This window comes from Electrona antarctica (assembly GCF_951216825.1).
Source record: "Electrona antarctica genome assembly, chromosome: 15".
In the NCBI taxonomy this organism is placed as follows: Eukaryota; Metazoa; Chordata; class Actinopteri; order Myctophiformes; family Myctophidae; genus Electrona; species Electrona antarctica.
The window spans coordinates 38,216,089-38,231,309 of NC_136796.1; the positions used below are offsets into that span (position 1 = coordinate 38,216,089).

At 44.5% G+C, this 15,221-nt stretch overlaps 4 protein-coding genes across 4 annotated transcripts; all 4 read left to right on the forward strand.

The window, feature by feature from the left end:
* Positions 1 to 2,402: 2,402 nt before the first annotated feature.
* LOC306938535 (NADH dehydrogenase [ubiquinone] 1 alpha subcomplex assembly factor 2-like) lies at positions 2,403 to 3,175 on the forward strand. Its single transcript, XM_079522760.1, has one exon. It carries the CDS (start codon positions 2,490 to 2,492, stop codon positions 2,976 to 2,978), a length of 489 nt encoding a protein of 162 aa, XP_079378886.1. The 5' UTR covers positions 2,403 to 2,489; the 3' UTR covers positions 2,979 to 3,175.
* Positions 3,176 to 5,256: 2,081 nt separating this feature from the next.
* On the forward strand, positions 5,257 to 6,003 carry LOC306938175 (NADH dehydrogenase [ubiquinone] 1 alpha subcomplex assembly factor 2-like). Its single transcript, XM_079522235.1, has one exon. It carries the CDS (start codon positions 5,344 to 5,346, stop codon positions 5,830 to 5,832), a length of 489 nt encoding a protein of 162 aa, XP_079378361.1. The 5' UTR covers positions 5,257 to 5,343; the 3' UTR covers positions 5,833 to 6,003.
* A 2,107-nt stretch (positions 6,004 to 8,110) lies between these two features.
* LOC306939022 (NADH dehydrogenase [ubiquinone] 1 alpha subcomplex assembly factor 2-like) lies at positions 8,111 to 8,876 on the forward strand. Its single transcript, XM_079523464.1, has one exon. It carries the CDS (start codon positions 8,198 to 8,200, stop codon positions 8,684 to 8,686), a length of 489 nt encoding a protein of 162 aa, XP_079379590.1. The 5' UTR covers positions 8,111 to 8,197; the 3' UTR covers positions 8,687 to 8,876.
* Positions 8,877 to 10,964: 2,088 nt separating this feature from the next.
* Positions 10,965 to 11,540, forward strand: LOC306938245 (NADH dehydrogenase [ubiquinone] 1 alpha subcomplex assembly factor 2-like; the record flags this gene model as incomplete). Its single annotated transcript, XM_079522319.1, has 1 exon — positions 10,965 to 11,540. Exon 1 carries the CDS (start codon positions 11,052 to 11,054, stop codon positions 11,538 to 11,540), a length of 489 nt encoding a protein of 162 aa, XP_079378445.1. The 5' UTR covers positions 10,965 to 11,051.
* Between the last annotated feature and the right edge of the window lie 3,681 nt (positions 11,541 to 15,221).

A 15,221-nucleotide genomic window follows, 5' to 3' on the forward strand; every position in this document is an offset into this window, starting at 1 on the left:
ACGCGCACACAGACTTGGGGCAGAGAGAGAGAGAGAGACGCAGAAACAGCAGCAGAATATTTCAGTTCCTTAACTTGCTTTGCTTACTTACTGTCTGCCTGTAACTTTGCATTGCAGTTCATATAGTTTCATACACGGATTAAAAAGTATTATTTTCAATCCATCAGTAAAAAATAAAAAGCTCCAGAGGGAATAACGGACATCATCACACAAAACAAAAGTGACAAAACTTTACGACGTGGAAACATCCTCCTGGCTATTCATTCAGGCACGGAATTCGACGCCTTTTCCAGCTGTCTTTTAACATCAAGGACAATGAACTGTAAGTCGATATTTATTATTATTATAAGGTATAATTTGGCGACATGTTGAGAAAACTACGTGACCAGTGTCTGAAACGTAGCCCCGGTCCAGTGCTTACAGAGACACGCTGTAACGCAACAGGTTGACTCGCAAAAGTAGCACAGCAAGCATGGAGGAATTCAGTGTTGATCTAATATGAATACGGTAAATCAATGTTTATTGGGTTGTTGTCTCGCCTCAAATGTTTTCAAAAAAGCTGTAAAATAAATATTGTGTTTTTGTTTTTACGTGGCTGCCATGTTGATTGCATGGCTACGGAAATATATAGGTGCGTATATTGTCTCAGTCGGTCTGTCTGTTGACTGACTGTTTTGTGCTTTTCTTTATACAATAAAAGAACCTCAATTATTTGGTAATTTTGGTTCCATGTGTAGCAGTGTCTACACACACTCTCGGACTCGATCGGAGTTTAATAGGCTATGTAGGCCTACTTGTAAAGTACATTATTATTGGTTCCCAACTGTTATCAATACATTTTTAACAACTCCTGCCTCTTGGGGTTCCCCCCCTGGAGCGACATCAAGGACCCCTGGGGGTCCCAGAGACCCACTGTGTTGTTCATCATAGCAGCGGTCGCCAGTCTTTTTATCGAGAAATAACCATTTATTTAACTATGGACATAACGGACCGCTGAATGTAGTGATGGCTTGGTGACAGGCAGCTGTTATTAACTAACTTAATGGCTGGTGTTTTAGTGACTTTCATTTTCTTCCTACTGTGGTGTATTATGAATCATAGCATATTCATAACTACCTGGTTTAGTCATACTTGTACATATAACTTTAACTCTGTATTTCTCCCTGATCTGTCTCACCAAAGTGCCTTGAACTGAAGTCTATTTGCATATCAATTGTTCCACAGGCATGAAGATTGAGGAGCATTGAGAGGAGGGGGGAAATGTAACGAAGTGGTCCTCCGTTACTTATATTTGGCACATTTATGCTTATTTTGCACACATATTGTACCAGTGTTTGATTGAAGTATTTATATTTGCACAGCATATGCACTTTAGTCAGTTGTATTTGCACACAAAGGAAAGTCATGAGTTGAACTGGTTTATTGAAAATATTATGAACATGGGAGTTGTTTCCTATCCGGCAGGATGGCCAGGATTTGGTCATGATAGGCAAGTGCAATACAGTTAAGAATGCAATATGTGTCAGGGCAATATAAGTACGTAATGTAATATGAGACTGTTATGGGTAATTGAATACTTACTGCTTCTGTTCTGTCTGTTCCAGTGTGTTCGGGCAAAAGAGTCCCCAGGCTACCAGAGCACCATATATTGGTCTGGACTGGACCACAGTGAAATGGCCAGGGGTGTTTCAGAGTTATGCATTGGAGCTGCTAATGATAATGGGATATGTGGTTTATCTTGCAATAGTGGGCATAATTGATATTTACTTACCTGTGTAGTGATATAGATTTATAGGCTCATGTGATGTGGGTTATGTGGGGTTCAGAAGTGTTGCATGTTTGACCGGTAATATGGTAGAGTCTGCACTGATTGGTTCAGCTGCCTATAAACGGCTGCCAGCACGCACACACACACTCAGTGTTACAATCAGTGAGAGGACATGGTGGAGCTGCACACCAACATGTCCTATCTGTTTGCTGCTGGGGTGATGCCATTTCCCATGCTGTAAACCTTCTTTTGGAAATAAATCACGATGTGGCTGCATTCTACCTCCTGACTCTGTGCTCATTTCCAGCTGCTTATTGGGCCAACACTACAATTGGTGGCAGTGGCAGCTAATTCTAAGAGATCCTCAAAACAAGACATTAGGTGCTATCTATGTAATGGTCTAGGCCACACCCAATATTTTTGCCCAGCAAATGGTGACAATAAACCAGCTCTGTTCACTGCAGTCCCTAGAGCAACCAACATAGTTACATGTCAGGAGAAAGCCAGTACTGTACCTGTTTTGGTTAATGGTCAGCGGGAGGAAGCCCTACTTGATACAGGGAGTTTTCAGTCAATAGTACTGTCCAGTCTTGTCCCAAGAGAAAGGTGGAGTGAAGAGAAGGCCACAAGTAGCTGTGTAGTAGCGACAGGCAGACAGGTGACAAAACACCGGTGTAAACTGTACTGTCCCAGTCTCCAGACTGTCTGTCTGTCTGACATAATGAACAGGGTCGCAGGTATTTTACGGCGGACGTTTGGGATAGTCCGTGAGCATGTTGGTACAGATCCTTTCGGAAACAAATATTACATCATCCCTGAACAGAAGACTTGGACGGGAAGGTTTGTCCGTGCCAAGCGGATGGTGGTAGCAGCCAATCCCACAGAATACGAGTACATGGAAGGCAACATACCATCGGAATGGGATGCTTGGATCCGAGGCAGACGGAAGGAGCCCCCCTCCATCGAGGAGCTGTTGAAGAATCAGCAGTACAGGGAGCAGATCAAACTAAAGGCCATGGAGGTGGAGCAGAGAGATGTAGTCCTCCAGGCTAAGGAGTATGAGGAGGGTCTGGTGGCTGCTCTCCCCCAGACTGTAGTCAAAGGCCACGCAGCTACAGCCAGCTTTGGCAAGCAACAAGTCAGCGAGGAGCCCACCAGCACTGCAAATACATTCCAGCCTGGCTCCTGGATGCCTAATGCTAAAAAATAGACGGATATTCACGTGTATACAAGATACTATGTTGACATCTTATCGTCACCACATCTACAAACCTGAATGAATACTGTGACTGCACAGACATTACGGAAAAAAGGGACTGTAGATACACAATATTGAGAAATGATTGTCAGTGTAATTGGTTGCCTCATATCGACAACAGGAGGTGTGGGTAAGCATTGTTTTGCAAAGCTAAACCAAAGTTTGTGTTTGTTTTTTAATTGACAAAGAAAACTTGTTACTCTTTAGAATGCAAGCTAGGCAAATGACAACACACTCCATATTTGGGCGTAACTGCTTTGAGAACTCATATGGTTATGGCCGAGTCATAGTGACGTGGTCCATCACATGGCCATGCCGTGGTCTGCCGCCTCGCCAACCAGCCAGTCCTCCCTTATGCCAATTTTGATATAAGATGTTTTTTGTGGGTGGACTGAATCTGTCATGGCAAGGCAAGTTTATTTGTATAGCAAATTTCAACACAGCAATTCAAAGTGCAATACCTGGGGTTTGTAATTGGCTATGGCAAGATCAAACCACAGGTTGGGAAAGTTGAAGCCATCCGGTCCTTCCCTGTTCCAACCACCAAGAAGAAGGTGAGAGGGTTTGTTGGCCTTGTCGGGTGGTACAGGAAATTTATTCCCCATTTTGCAGAGAGATCAGCAGTGCTCACAGACCTCACGAGAGACTCATTCCCCACTAAAGTGAGATGGACTGATGAGTGTGATAAAGCATTCAAAGACCTCAAGGAAGCAATCTGCACCCATCCAGTCCTTCACACTCCAGACTTTGACAAGCCATTCACCCTGCAGACGGATGCTTCTGGAGTGGGCCTTGGAGCGGTGTTGTTGCAGGAGGTGGATGGAGAGAGGAAGCCAGTGGCATTCCTGAGCCGTAAACTGGAGGACAGAGAGACCAGGTATTCAACAGTGGAGAAAGAGTGTTTGGCGATGAAGTGGGCCATTGACACCCTCAGATACTATCTGTTAGGACGACACTTCTTTCTAGAGACTGACCATCGTGCACTGCAGTGGCTGAATCGCATGAAGGATGCAAACATACGCATTGCGGGTTGGTACCTCTCCCTACAGCCATATGACTTTACTGTTCACTACCGGTCAGGGAAGTCCAATGTGGTGGCTGACTGCCTCTCCCGCATCCATGAAGATTGAGGAGCATTGAGAGGAGGGGGGAAATGTAACGAAGTGGTCCTCCGTTACTTATATTTGGCACATTTATGCTTATTTTGCACACATATTGTACCAGTGTTTGATTGAAGTATTTATATTTGCACAGCATATGCACTTTAGTCAGTTGTATTTGCACACAAAGGAGAAGTCATGAGTTGAACTGGTTTATTGAAAGTATTATGAACATGGGAGTTGTTTCCTATCCGGCAGGATGGCCACTCAGCATTGGACAGTACCACCTGGGGAAACAGAGGGATGTTTGGTCATGATGGGCAAGTGCAATACATGTGTTCGGGCAAAAGAGTCCCCAGGCTACCAGAGCACCATATATTGGTCTGGACTGGACCACAGTGAAATGGCCAGGGGTGTTTGAGTTATGCATTGGAGCTGCTAATGATAATGGGATATGTGGTTTATCTTGCAATAGTGGGCATGATTGATATTTACTTACCTGTGTAGTGATATAGATTTATAGGCTCATGTGATGTGGGTTATGTGGGGTTCAGAAGTGTTGCATGTTTGACCGGTGATATGGTAGAGTCTGCACTGATTGGTTCAGCTGCCTATAAAAGGCTGCCAGCACGCACACACACACTCAGTGTTAAAATCAGTGAGAGGACATGGTGGAGCTGCACACCAACCTGTCCTATCTGTTTGCTGCTGGTGTGATGCCATTTCCCATGCTGTAAACCTTCTTTTGGAAATAAATCACGATGTGGCTGCATTCTACCTCCTGACTCTGTGCTCATTTCCAGCTGCTTATTGGGCCAACACTACAATTGGTGGCAGTGGCAGCTAATTCTAAGAGATCCTCAAAACAAGACATTAGGTGCTATCTATGTAATGGTCTAGGCCACACCCAATATTTTTGCCCAGCAAATGGTGACAATAAACCAGCTCTGTTCACTGCAGTCCCTAGAGCAACCAACATAGTTACATGTCAGGAGAAAGCCAGTACTGTACCTGTTTTGGTTAATGGTCAGCGGGAGGAAGCCCTACTTGATACAGGGAGTTTTCAGTCAATAGTACTGTCCAGTCTTGTCCCAAGAGAAAGGTGGAGTGAAGAGAAGGCCACAAGTAGCTGTGTAGTAGCGACAGGCAGACAGGTGACAAAACACCGGTGTAAACTGTACTGTCCCAGTCTCCAGACTGTCTGTCTGTCTGACATAATGAACAGGGTCGCAGGTATTTTACGGCGGACGTTTGGGATAGTCCGTGAGCATGTTGGTACAGATCCTTTTGGAAACAAATATTACATCATCCCTGAACAGAAGACTTGGACGGGAAGGTTCGTCCATGCCAAGCGGATGGTGGTAGCAGCCAATCCCACAGAATACGAGTACATGGAAGGCAACATACCATCGGAATGGGATGCTTGGATCCGAGGCAGACGGAAGGAGCCCCCCTCCATCGAGGAGCTGTTGAAGAATCAGCAGTACAGGGAGCAGATCAAACTAAAGGCCATGGAGGTGGAGCAGAGAGATGTAGTCCTCCAGGCTAAGGAGTATGAGGAGGGTCTGGTGGCTGCTCTCCCCCAGACTGTAGTCAAAGGCCACGCAGCTACAGCCAGCTTTGGCAAGCAACAAGTCAGCGAGGAGCCCACCAGCACTGCAAATACATTCCAGCCTGGCTCCTGGATGCCTAATGCTAAAAAATAGACGGATATTCACGTGTATACAAGATACTATGTTGACATCTTATCGTCACCACATCTACAAACCTGAATGAATACTGTGACTGCACAGACATTACGGAAAAAAGGGACTGTAGATACACAATATTGAGAAATGATTGTCAGTGTAATTGGTTGCCTCATATCGACAACAGGAGGTGTGGGTAAGCATTGTTTTGCAAAGCTAAACCAAAGTTTGTGTTTGTTTTTTAATTGACAAAGAAAACTTGTTACTCTTTAGAATGCAAGCTAGGCAAATGACAACACACTCCATATTTGGGCGTAACTGCTTTGAGAACTCATATGGTTATGGCAGAGTCATAGTGACGTGGTCCATCACATGGCCATGCCGTGGTCTGCCGCCTCGCCAACCAGCCAGTCCTCCCTTATGCCAATTTTGATATAAGATGTTTTTTGTGGGTGGACTGAATCTGTCATGGCAAGGCAAGTTTATTTGTATAGCAAATTTCAACACAGCAATTCAAAGTGCAATACCTGGGGTTTGTAATTGGCTATGGCAAGATCAAACCACAGGTTGGGAAAGTTGAAGCCATCCGGTCCTTCCCTGTTCCAACCACCAAGAAGAAGGTGAGAGGGTTTGTTGGCCTTGTCGGGTGGTACAGGAAATTTATTCCCCATTTTGCAGAGAGATCAGCAGTGCTCACAGACCTCACGAGAGACTCATTCCCCACTAAAGTGAGATGGACTGATGAGTGTGATAAAGCATTCAAAGACCTCAAGGAAGCAATCTGCACCCATCCAGTCCTTCACACTCCAGACTTTGACAAGCCATTCACCCTGCAGACGGATGCTTCTGGAGTGGGCCTTGGAGCGGTGTTGTTGCAGGAGGTGGATGGAGAGAGGAAGCCAGTGGCATTCCTGAGCCATAAACTGGAGGACAGAGAGACCAGGTATTCAACAGTGGAGAAAGAGTGTTTGGCGATGAAGTGGGCCATTGACACCCTCAGATACTATCTGTTAGGACGACACTTCTTTCTAGAGACTGACCATCGTGCACTGCAGTGGCTGAATCGCATGAAGGATGCAAACATACGCATTGCGGGTTGGTACCTCTCCCTACAGCCATATGACTTTACTGTTCACTACCGGTCAGGGAAGTCCAATGTGGTGGCTGACTGCCTCTCCCGCATCCATGAAGATTGAGGAGCATTGAGAGGAGGGGGGAAATGTAACGAAGTGGTCCTCCGTTACTTATATTTGGCACATTTATGCTTATTTTGCACACATATTGTACCAGTGTTTGATTGAAGTATTTATATTTGCACAGCATATGCACTTTAGTCAGTTGTATTTGCACACAAAGGAGAAGTCATGAGTTGAACTGGTTTATTGAAAGTATTATGAACATGGGAGTTGTTTCCTATCCGGCAGGATGGCCACTCAGCATTGGACAGTACCACCTGGGGAAACAGAGGGATGTTTGGTCATGATGGGCAAGTGCAATACATGTGTTCGGGCAAAAGAGTCCCCAGGCTACCAGAGCACCATATATTGGTCTGGACTGGACCACAGTGAAATGGCCAGGGGTGTTTGAGTTATGCATTGGAGCTGCTAATGATAATGGGATATGTGGTTTATCTTGCAATAGTGGGCATGATTGATATTTACTTACCTGTGTAGTGATATAGATTTATAGGCTCATGTGATGTGGGTTATGTGGGGTTCAGAAGTGTTGCATGTTTGACCGGTGATATGGTAGAGTCTGCACTGATTGGTTCAGCTGCCTATAAAAGGCTGCCAGCACGCACACACACACTCAGTGTTAAAATCAGTGAGAGGACATGGTGGAGCTGCACACCAACCTGTCCTATCTGTTTGCTGCTGGTGTGATGCCATTTCCCATGCTGTAAACCTTCTTTTGGAAATAAATCACGATGTGGCTGCATTCTACCTCCTGACTCTGTGCTCATTTCCAGCTGCTTATTGGGCCAACACTACAATTGGTGGCAGTGGCAGCTAATTCTAAGAGATCCTCAAAACAAGACATTAGGTGCTATCTATGTAATGGTCTAGGCCACACCCAATATTTTTGCCCAGCAAATGGTGACAATAAACCAGCTCTGTTCACTGCAGTCCCTAGAGCAACCAACATAGTTACATGTCAGGAGAAAGCCAGTACTGTACCTGTTTTGGTTAATGGTCAGCGGGAGGAAGCCCTACTTGATACAGGGAGTTTTCAGTCAATAGTACTGTCCAGTCTTGTCCCAAGAGAAAGGTGGAGTGAAGAGAAGGCCACAAGTAGCTGTGTAGTAGCGACAGGCAGACAGGTGACAAAACACCGGTGTAAACTGTACTGTCCCAGTCTCCAGACTGTCTGTCTGTCTGACATAATGAACAGGGTCGCAGGTATTTTACGGCGGACGTTTGGGATAGTCCGTGAGCATGTTGGTACAGATCCTTTCGGAAACAAATATTACATCATCCCTGAACAGAAGACTTGGACGGGAAGGTTCGTCCGTGCCAAGCGGATGGTGGTAGCAGCCAATCCCACAGAATACGAGTACATGGAAGGCAACATACCATCGGAATGGGATGCTTGGATCCGAGGCAGACGGAAGGAGCCCCCCTCCATCGAGGAGCTGTTGAAGAATCAGCAGTACAGGGAGCAGATCAAACTAAAGGCCATGGAGGTGGAGCAGAGAGATGTAGTCCTCCAGGCTAAGGAGTATGAGGAGGGTCTGGTGGCTGCTCTCCCCCAGACTGTAGTCAAAGGCCACGCAGCTACAGCCAGCTTTGGCAAGCAACAAGTCAGCGAGGAGCCCACCAGCACTGCAAATACATTCCAGCCTGGCTCCTGGATGCCTAATGCTAAAAAATAGACGGATATTCACGTGTATACAAGATACTATGTTGACATCTTATCGTCACCACATCTACAAACCTGAATGAATACTGTGACTGCACAGACATTACGGAAAAAAGGGACTGTAGATACACAATATTGAGAAATGATTGTCAGTGTAATTGGTTGCCTCATATCGACAACAGGAGGTGTGGGTAAGCATTGTTTTGCAAAGCTAAACCAAAGTTTGTGTTTGTTTTTTAATTGACAAAGAAAACTTGTTACTCTTTAGAATGCAAGCTAGGCAAATGACAACACACTCCATATTTGGGCGTAACTGCTTTGAGAACTCATATGGTTATGGCCGAGTCATAGTGACGTGGTCCATCACATGGCCATGCCGTGGTCTGCCGCCTCGCCAACCAGCCAGTCCTCCCTTATGCCAATTTTGATATAAGATGTTTTTTGTGGGTGGACTGAATCTGTCATGGCAAGGCAAGTTTATTTGTATAGCAAATTTCAACACAGCAATTCAAAGTGCAATACCTGGGGTTTGTAATTGGCTATGGCAAGATCAAACCACAGGTTGGGAAAGTTGAAGCCATCCGGTCCTTCCCTGTTCCAACCACCAAGAAGAAGGTGAGAGGGTTTGTTGGCCTTGTCGGGTGGTACAGGAAATTTATTCCCCATTTTGCAGAGAGATCAGCAGTGCTCACAGACCTCACGAGAGACTCATTCCCCACTAAAGTGAGATGGACTGATGAGTGTGATAAAGCATTCAAAGACCTCAAGGAAGCAATCTGCACCCATCCAGTCCTTCACACTCCAGACTTTGACAAGCCATTCACCCTGCAGACGGATGCTTCTGGAGTGGGCCTTGGAGCGGTGTTGTTGCAGGAGGTGGATGGAGAGAGGAAGCCAGTGGCATTCCTGAGCCGTAAACGGGAGGACAGAGAGACCAGGTATTCAACAGTGGAGAAAGAGTGTTTGGCGATGAAGTGGGCCATTGACACCCTCAGATACTATCTGTTAGGACGACACTTCTTTCTAGAGACTGACCATCGTGCACTGCAGTGGCTGAATCGCATGAAGGATGCAAACATACGCATTGCGGGTTGGTACCTCTCCCTACAGCCATATGACTTTACTGTTCACTACCGGTCAGGGAAGTCCAATGTGGTGGCTGACTGCCTCTCCCGCATCCATGAAGATTGAGGAGCATTGAGAGGAGGGGGGAAATGTAACGAAGTGGTCCTCCGTTACTTATATTTGGCACATTTATGCTTATTTTGCACACATATTGTACCAGTGTTTGATTGAAGTATTTATATTTGCACAGCATATGCACTTTAGTCAGTTGTATTTGCACACAAAGGAGAAGTCATGAGTTGAACTGGTTTATTGAAAGTATTATGAACATGGGAGTTGTTTCCTATCCGGCAGGATGGCCACTCAGCATTGGACAGTACCACCTGGGGAAACAGAGGGATGTTTGGTCATGATGGGCAAGTGCAATACATGTGTTCGGGCAAAAGAGTCCCCAGGCTACCAGAGCACCATATATTGGTCTGGACTGGACCACAGTGAAATGGCCAGGGGTGTTTGAGTTATGCATTGGAGCTGCTAATGATAATGGGATATGTGGTTTATCTTGCAATAGTGGGCATGATTGATATTTACTTACCTGTGTAGTGATATAGATTTATAGGCTCATGTGATGTGGGTTATGTGGGGTTCAGAAGTGTTGCATGTTTGACCGGTGATATGGTAGAGTCTGCACTGATTGGTTCAGCTGCCTATAAAAGGCTGCCAGCACGCACACACACACTCAGTGTTAAAATCAGTGAGAGGACATGGTGGAGCTGCACACCAACCTGTCCTATCTGTTTGCTGCTGGTGTGATGCCATTTCCCATGCTGTAAACCTTCTTTTGGAAATAAATCACGATGTGGCTGCATTCTACCTCCTGACTCTGTGCTCATTTCCAGCTGCTTATTGGGCCAACACTACAATTGGTGGCAGTGGCAGCTAATTCTAAGAGATCCTCAAAACAAGACATTAGGTGCTATCTATGTAATGGTCTAGGCCACACCCAATATTTTTGCCCAGCAAATGGTGACAATAAACCAGCTCTGTTCACTGCAGTCCCTAGAGCAACCAACATAGTTACATGTCAGGAGAAAGCCAGTACTGTACCTGTTTTGGTTAATGGTCAGCGGGAGGAAGCCCTACTTGATACAGGGAGTTTTCAGTCAATAGTACTGTCCAGTCTTGTCCCAAGAGAAAGGTGGAGTGAAGAGAAGGCCACAAGTAGCTGTGTAGTAGCGACAGGCAGACAGGTGACAAAACACCGGTGTAAACTGTACTGTCCCAGTCTCCAGACTGTCTGTCTGTCTGACATAATGAACAGGGTCGCAGGTATTTTACGGCGGACGTTTGGGATAGTCCGTGAGCATGTTGGTACAGATCCTTTCGGAAACAAATATTACATCATCCCTGAACAGAAGACTTGGACGGGAAGGTTCGTCCGTGCCAAGCGGATGGTGGTAGCAGCCAATCCCACAGAATACGAGTACATGGAAGGCAACATACCATCGGAATGGGATGCTTGGATCCGAGGCAGACGGAAGGAGCCCCCCTCCATCGAGGAGCTGTTGAAGAATCAGCAGTACAGGCAGCAGATCAAACTAAAGGCCATGGAGGTGGAGCAGAGAGATGTAGTCCTCCAGGCTAAGGAGTATGAGGAGGGTCTGGTGGCTGCTCTCCCCCAGACTGTAGTCAAAGGCCACACAGCTACAGCCAGCTTTGGCAAGCAACAAGTCAGCGAGGAGCCCACCAGCACTGCAAATACATTCCAGCCTGGCTCCTGGATGCCTAATGCTAAAAAATAGACGGATATTCACGTGTATACAAGATACTATGTTGACATCTTATCGTCACCACATCTACAAACCTGAATGAATACTGTGACTGCACAGACATTACGGAAAAAAGGGACTGTAGATACACAATATTGAGAAATGATTGTCAGTGTAATTGGTTGCCTCATATCGACAACAGGAGGTGTGGGTAAGCATTGTTTTGCAAAGCTAAACCAAAGTTTGTGTTTGTTTTTTAATTGACAAAGAAAACTTGTTACTCTTTAGAATGCAAGCTAGGCAAATGACAACACACTCCATATTTGGGCGTAACTGCTTTGAGAACTCATATGGTTATGGCCGAGTCATAGTGACGTGGTCCATCACATGGCCATGCCGTGGTCTGCCGCCTCGCCAACCAGCCAGTCCTCCCTTATGCCAATTTTGATATAAGATGTTTTTTGTGGGTGGACTGAATCTGTCATGGCAAGGCAAGTTTATTTGTATAGCAAATTTCAACACAGCAATTCAAAGTGCAATACCTGGGGTTTGTAATTGGCTATGGCAAGATCAAACCACAGGTTGGGAAAGTTGAAGCCATCCGGTCCTTCCCTGTTCCAACCACCAAGAAGAAGGTGAGAGGGTTTGTTGGCCTTGTCGGGTGGTACAGGAAATGTATTCCCCATTTTGCAGAGAGATCAGCAGTGCTCACAGACCTCACGAGAGACTCATTCCCCACTAAAGTGAGATGGACTGATGAGTGTGATAAAGCATTCAAAGACCTCAAGGAAGCAATCTGCACCCATCCAGTCCAGTCTCACTCCAGTGTCTCACCAAAGTGCCTAGAACTGAAGTATTTGCATATCAATTGTTCTACAGGCAGGAAGCCAATCTCGGGCTAAGAGACAGTCATTCCAAATAGTAGGTTTACCCTTTGACTTCTCACCAGCTCAGTGGCCTTGTGGTTAGAGTGTCCGCCCTGAGACTGGGAGGTCGGGGTTCAATCCCTGGTCGGGGTTCAATCCCTGACCGGGTTAAAAAAAAACTTAAAAAAACGTACAAAAAAACTCAAAGAAAATATATAAAAAAAACACTTAAAAAATAATAATAAAAACAAAAAAGAGAACTTAAAAAAAAAACCTTAAAAAAGTACGTAATTTATTATAATTGTTGTTATTGCAATTTACGAGCTCTCTCACACACACACACAAAACTTAACTTAAAAAAACTTACAAAAATAATTATTCTAATTGTTTTTATTGCAATTTACGAGCTGTTCGCTTCCCGCGTTCGCGCGTCTTACTTGTAATTATACATCGAAATTGCTCAAGTCCAGCTGAAACCAAACTCTGGAGACTGGAGAACAGAACGTGAACAACAGGCTAACTTTCGTGTGCTAAAACGGCTTTATGTATCATTGTGATGGTTATGTTGCACATTTGAGTACTGAGTACTGACATGTTGGCCATCTATTGTATTTGCATCATGCACAAAATATGGTCACCAGCCAGTTGAGAGTGGCTCTGTATGTGTGTTTTATACATTTTTAACCAATGAATAAGTATTAATCATAACTTCATTGGATCCATTGTAATATTCTTTTCCATTTCCTGAATAGTAACGGTTTTGAACATGCAAGGTTTCCACCCGACAGCGACAATATGTAACTGTGTATATGTGCCCATTATTTTGGCCATATTTGAGTGCAGCAGAGGTACAGGAAAATGATTGAGCCCAGACATGGGCCTCATTGCTCTGAAGAGGCTGCCCCGTGACATGCACACCTGCTATGTGAACTGTTTGTTTATTTGTACTGTTTCATTGTTTAATGTGCTGTCTTTGCTGCAACCCAATTTGCCCTTCGGGGACACTAAATAAACTTGAACCTTGAACCTTGAATTAACATATTTATGTACCGTAATATGACATAAATCTAATTGTAAGGTATACAATTACAGTGTAATTCAGGTGGTGGACTGCTGCCTTGGTGAAAAATATATTTACAGGGATATTTACAAGTTTGAGAACCACTGTGATAGGCTACTGTATAGCAAATTATTTAACACTTATTTTAATAAATGAATGAATGGATACATAAATAGAGAATACATAAATGACAAACGGTATCTTTGAACACATTTAGCTGGGCTGGGGAGTGGGACCCCAGTCACCCAGGCTCACAGACATGTAGGCGGTGTCTGACTGTCTGTGTGATCTGAGCTGAAGGGGACAGGAGTCCGGGGGAGGGAGGAGGGGGAGAGAGAGGCAGAGAGTGAGATTGTAGAGTGGCAGAGAGAGGGGCAGAGAGAGACACACACGCGCACACACGTCACACGCACACACAGACTTGGGGCATACTCGGCAGAGAGAGAGAGAGAGAGAGATATAGAGACGCAGAAACAGCAGAAGAATATTTCAGTTCCTTAACTTGCTTTGCTTACTTACTGTCTGCCTGTAACTTTGCAGTGCAGTTCATATAGTTTCATACACGGATTAAAAAGTATTATTTTCAATCCATCAGTAAAAAATAAAAAGCTCCAGAGGGAATAACGGACATCATCACACGAAACAAAAGTGACAAAACATTACGACGTGGAAACATCCTCCTGGCTATTCATTCAGGCACGGAATTCGACGCCTTTTCCAGCTGTCTTTTAACATCAAGGACAATGACATATTACGGTAAATCAATGTTTATTGGGTTGTTGTCAAGCCTCAAATGTTTTCAAAAACATTATTTAGCTGTAAAATAAATATTGTGTTTTTGTTTTTACGTGGCTGCCATGTTGATTGCATGCATGGCTACGGAAATATATAGGTGCGTATAATTATTATATTGTCTCAGTCGGTCTGTCTCTTGACTGACTGTTTTGTGCTTTTCTTTATAATTACAATTTAAGAACCTCAATGATTTGGTAATTTTGGTTCTATGTGTAGCAGTGTCTACACACACTCTCGGACTCGATCGGAGTTTAATAGGCTATATGTACTTGTAAAGTACTAGTACATTATGGTTCCCAACTGTTATCAATACATTAACAACTCCTGCCTCTTGGGGTTCCCCCCCTGGAGCGACATCAAGGACCCCTGGGGGTCCCCGAGACCCACTGTGTTGTTCATCATAGCAGCGGTCGCCGGTCTGTTTATCGAGAAATAACCATTTATTTAACTATGGACATAACGGACCGCTGAATGTAGTGATGGCTTGGTGACAGATGTTATTAACTAACATAATGGCTGGTGTTTTAGTGACTTTCATTTTCTTCCTACTGTGGTGTATTATGAATCATATAGCATATTCATAACTACCTGGTTAGTCATACTTGTACATATAACTTTAACTCTATATTTCTCCCTGATCTCACTCCAGTGTCTCACCAAAGTGCCTAGAACTGAAGTATTTGCATATCAATTGTTCTACAGGCAGGAAGCCAATCTCGGGCTAAGAGACAGTCATTCCAAATAGTAGGTTTACCCTTTGACTTCTCACCAGCTCAGTGGCCTTGTGGATAGAGTGTCCGCCCTGAGACTGGGAGGTCGGGGTTCAATCCCTGGTTGGGGTTCAATCCCTGGCCGGGTTAAAAAAAAACTTAAAAAAACGTACAAAAAAACCTAAAGAAAATATATCCCTGACCGGGTTAAAAAAAAACTTAAAAAAACGTACAAAAAAACTTAAAGAAAATATATAAAAAAAACACTTAAAAAAAAAAAAAA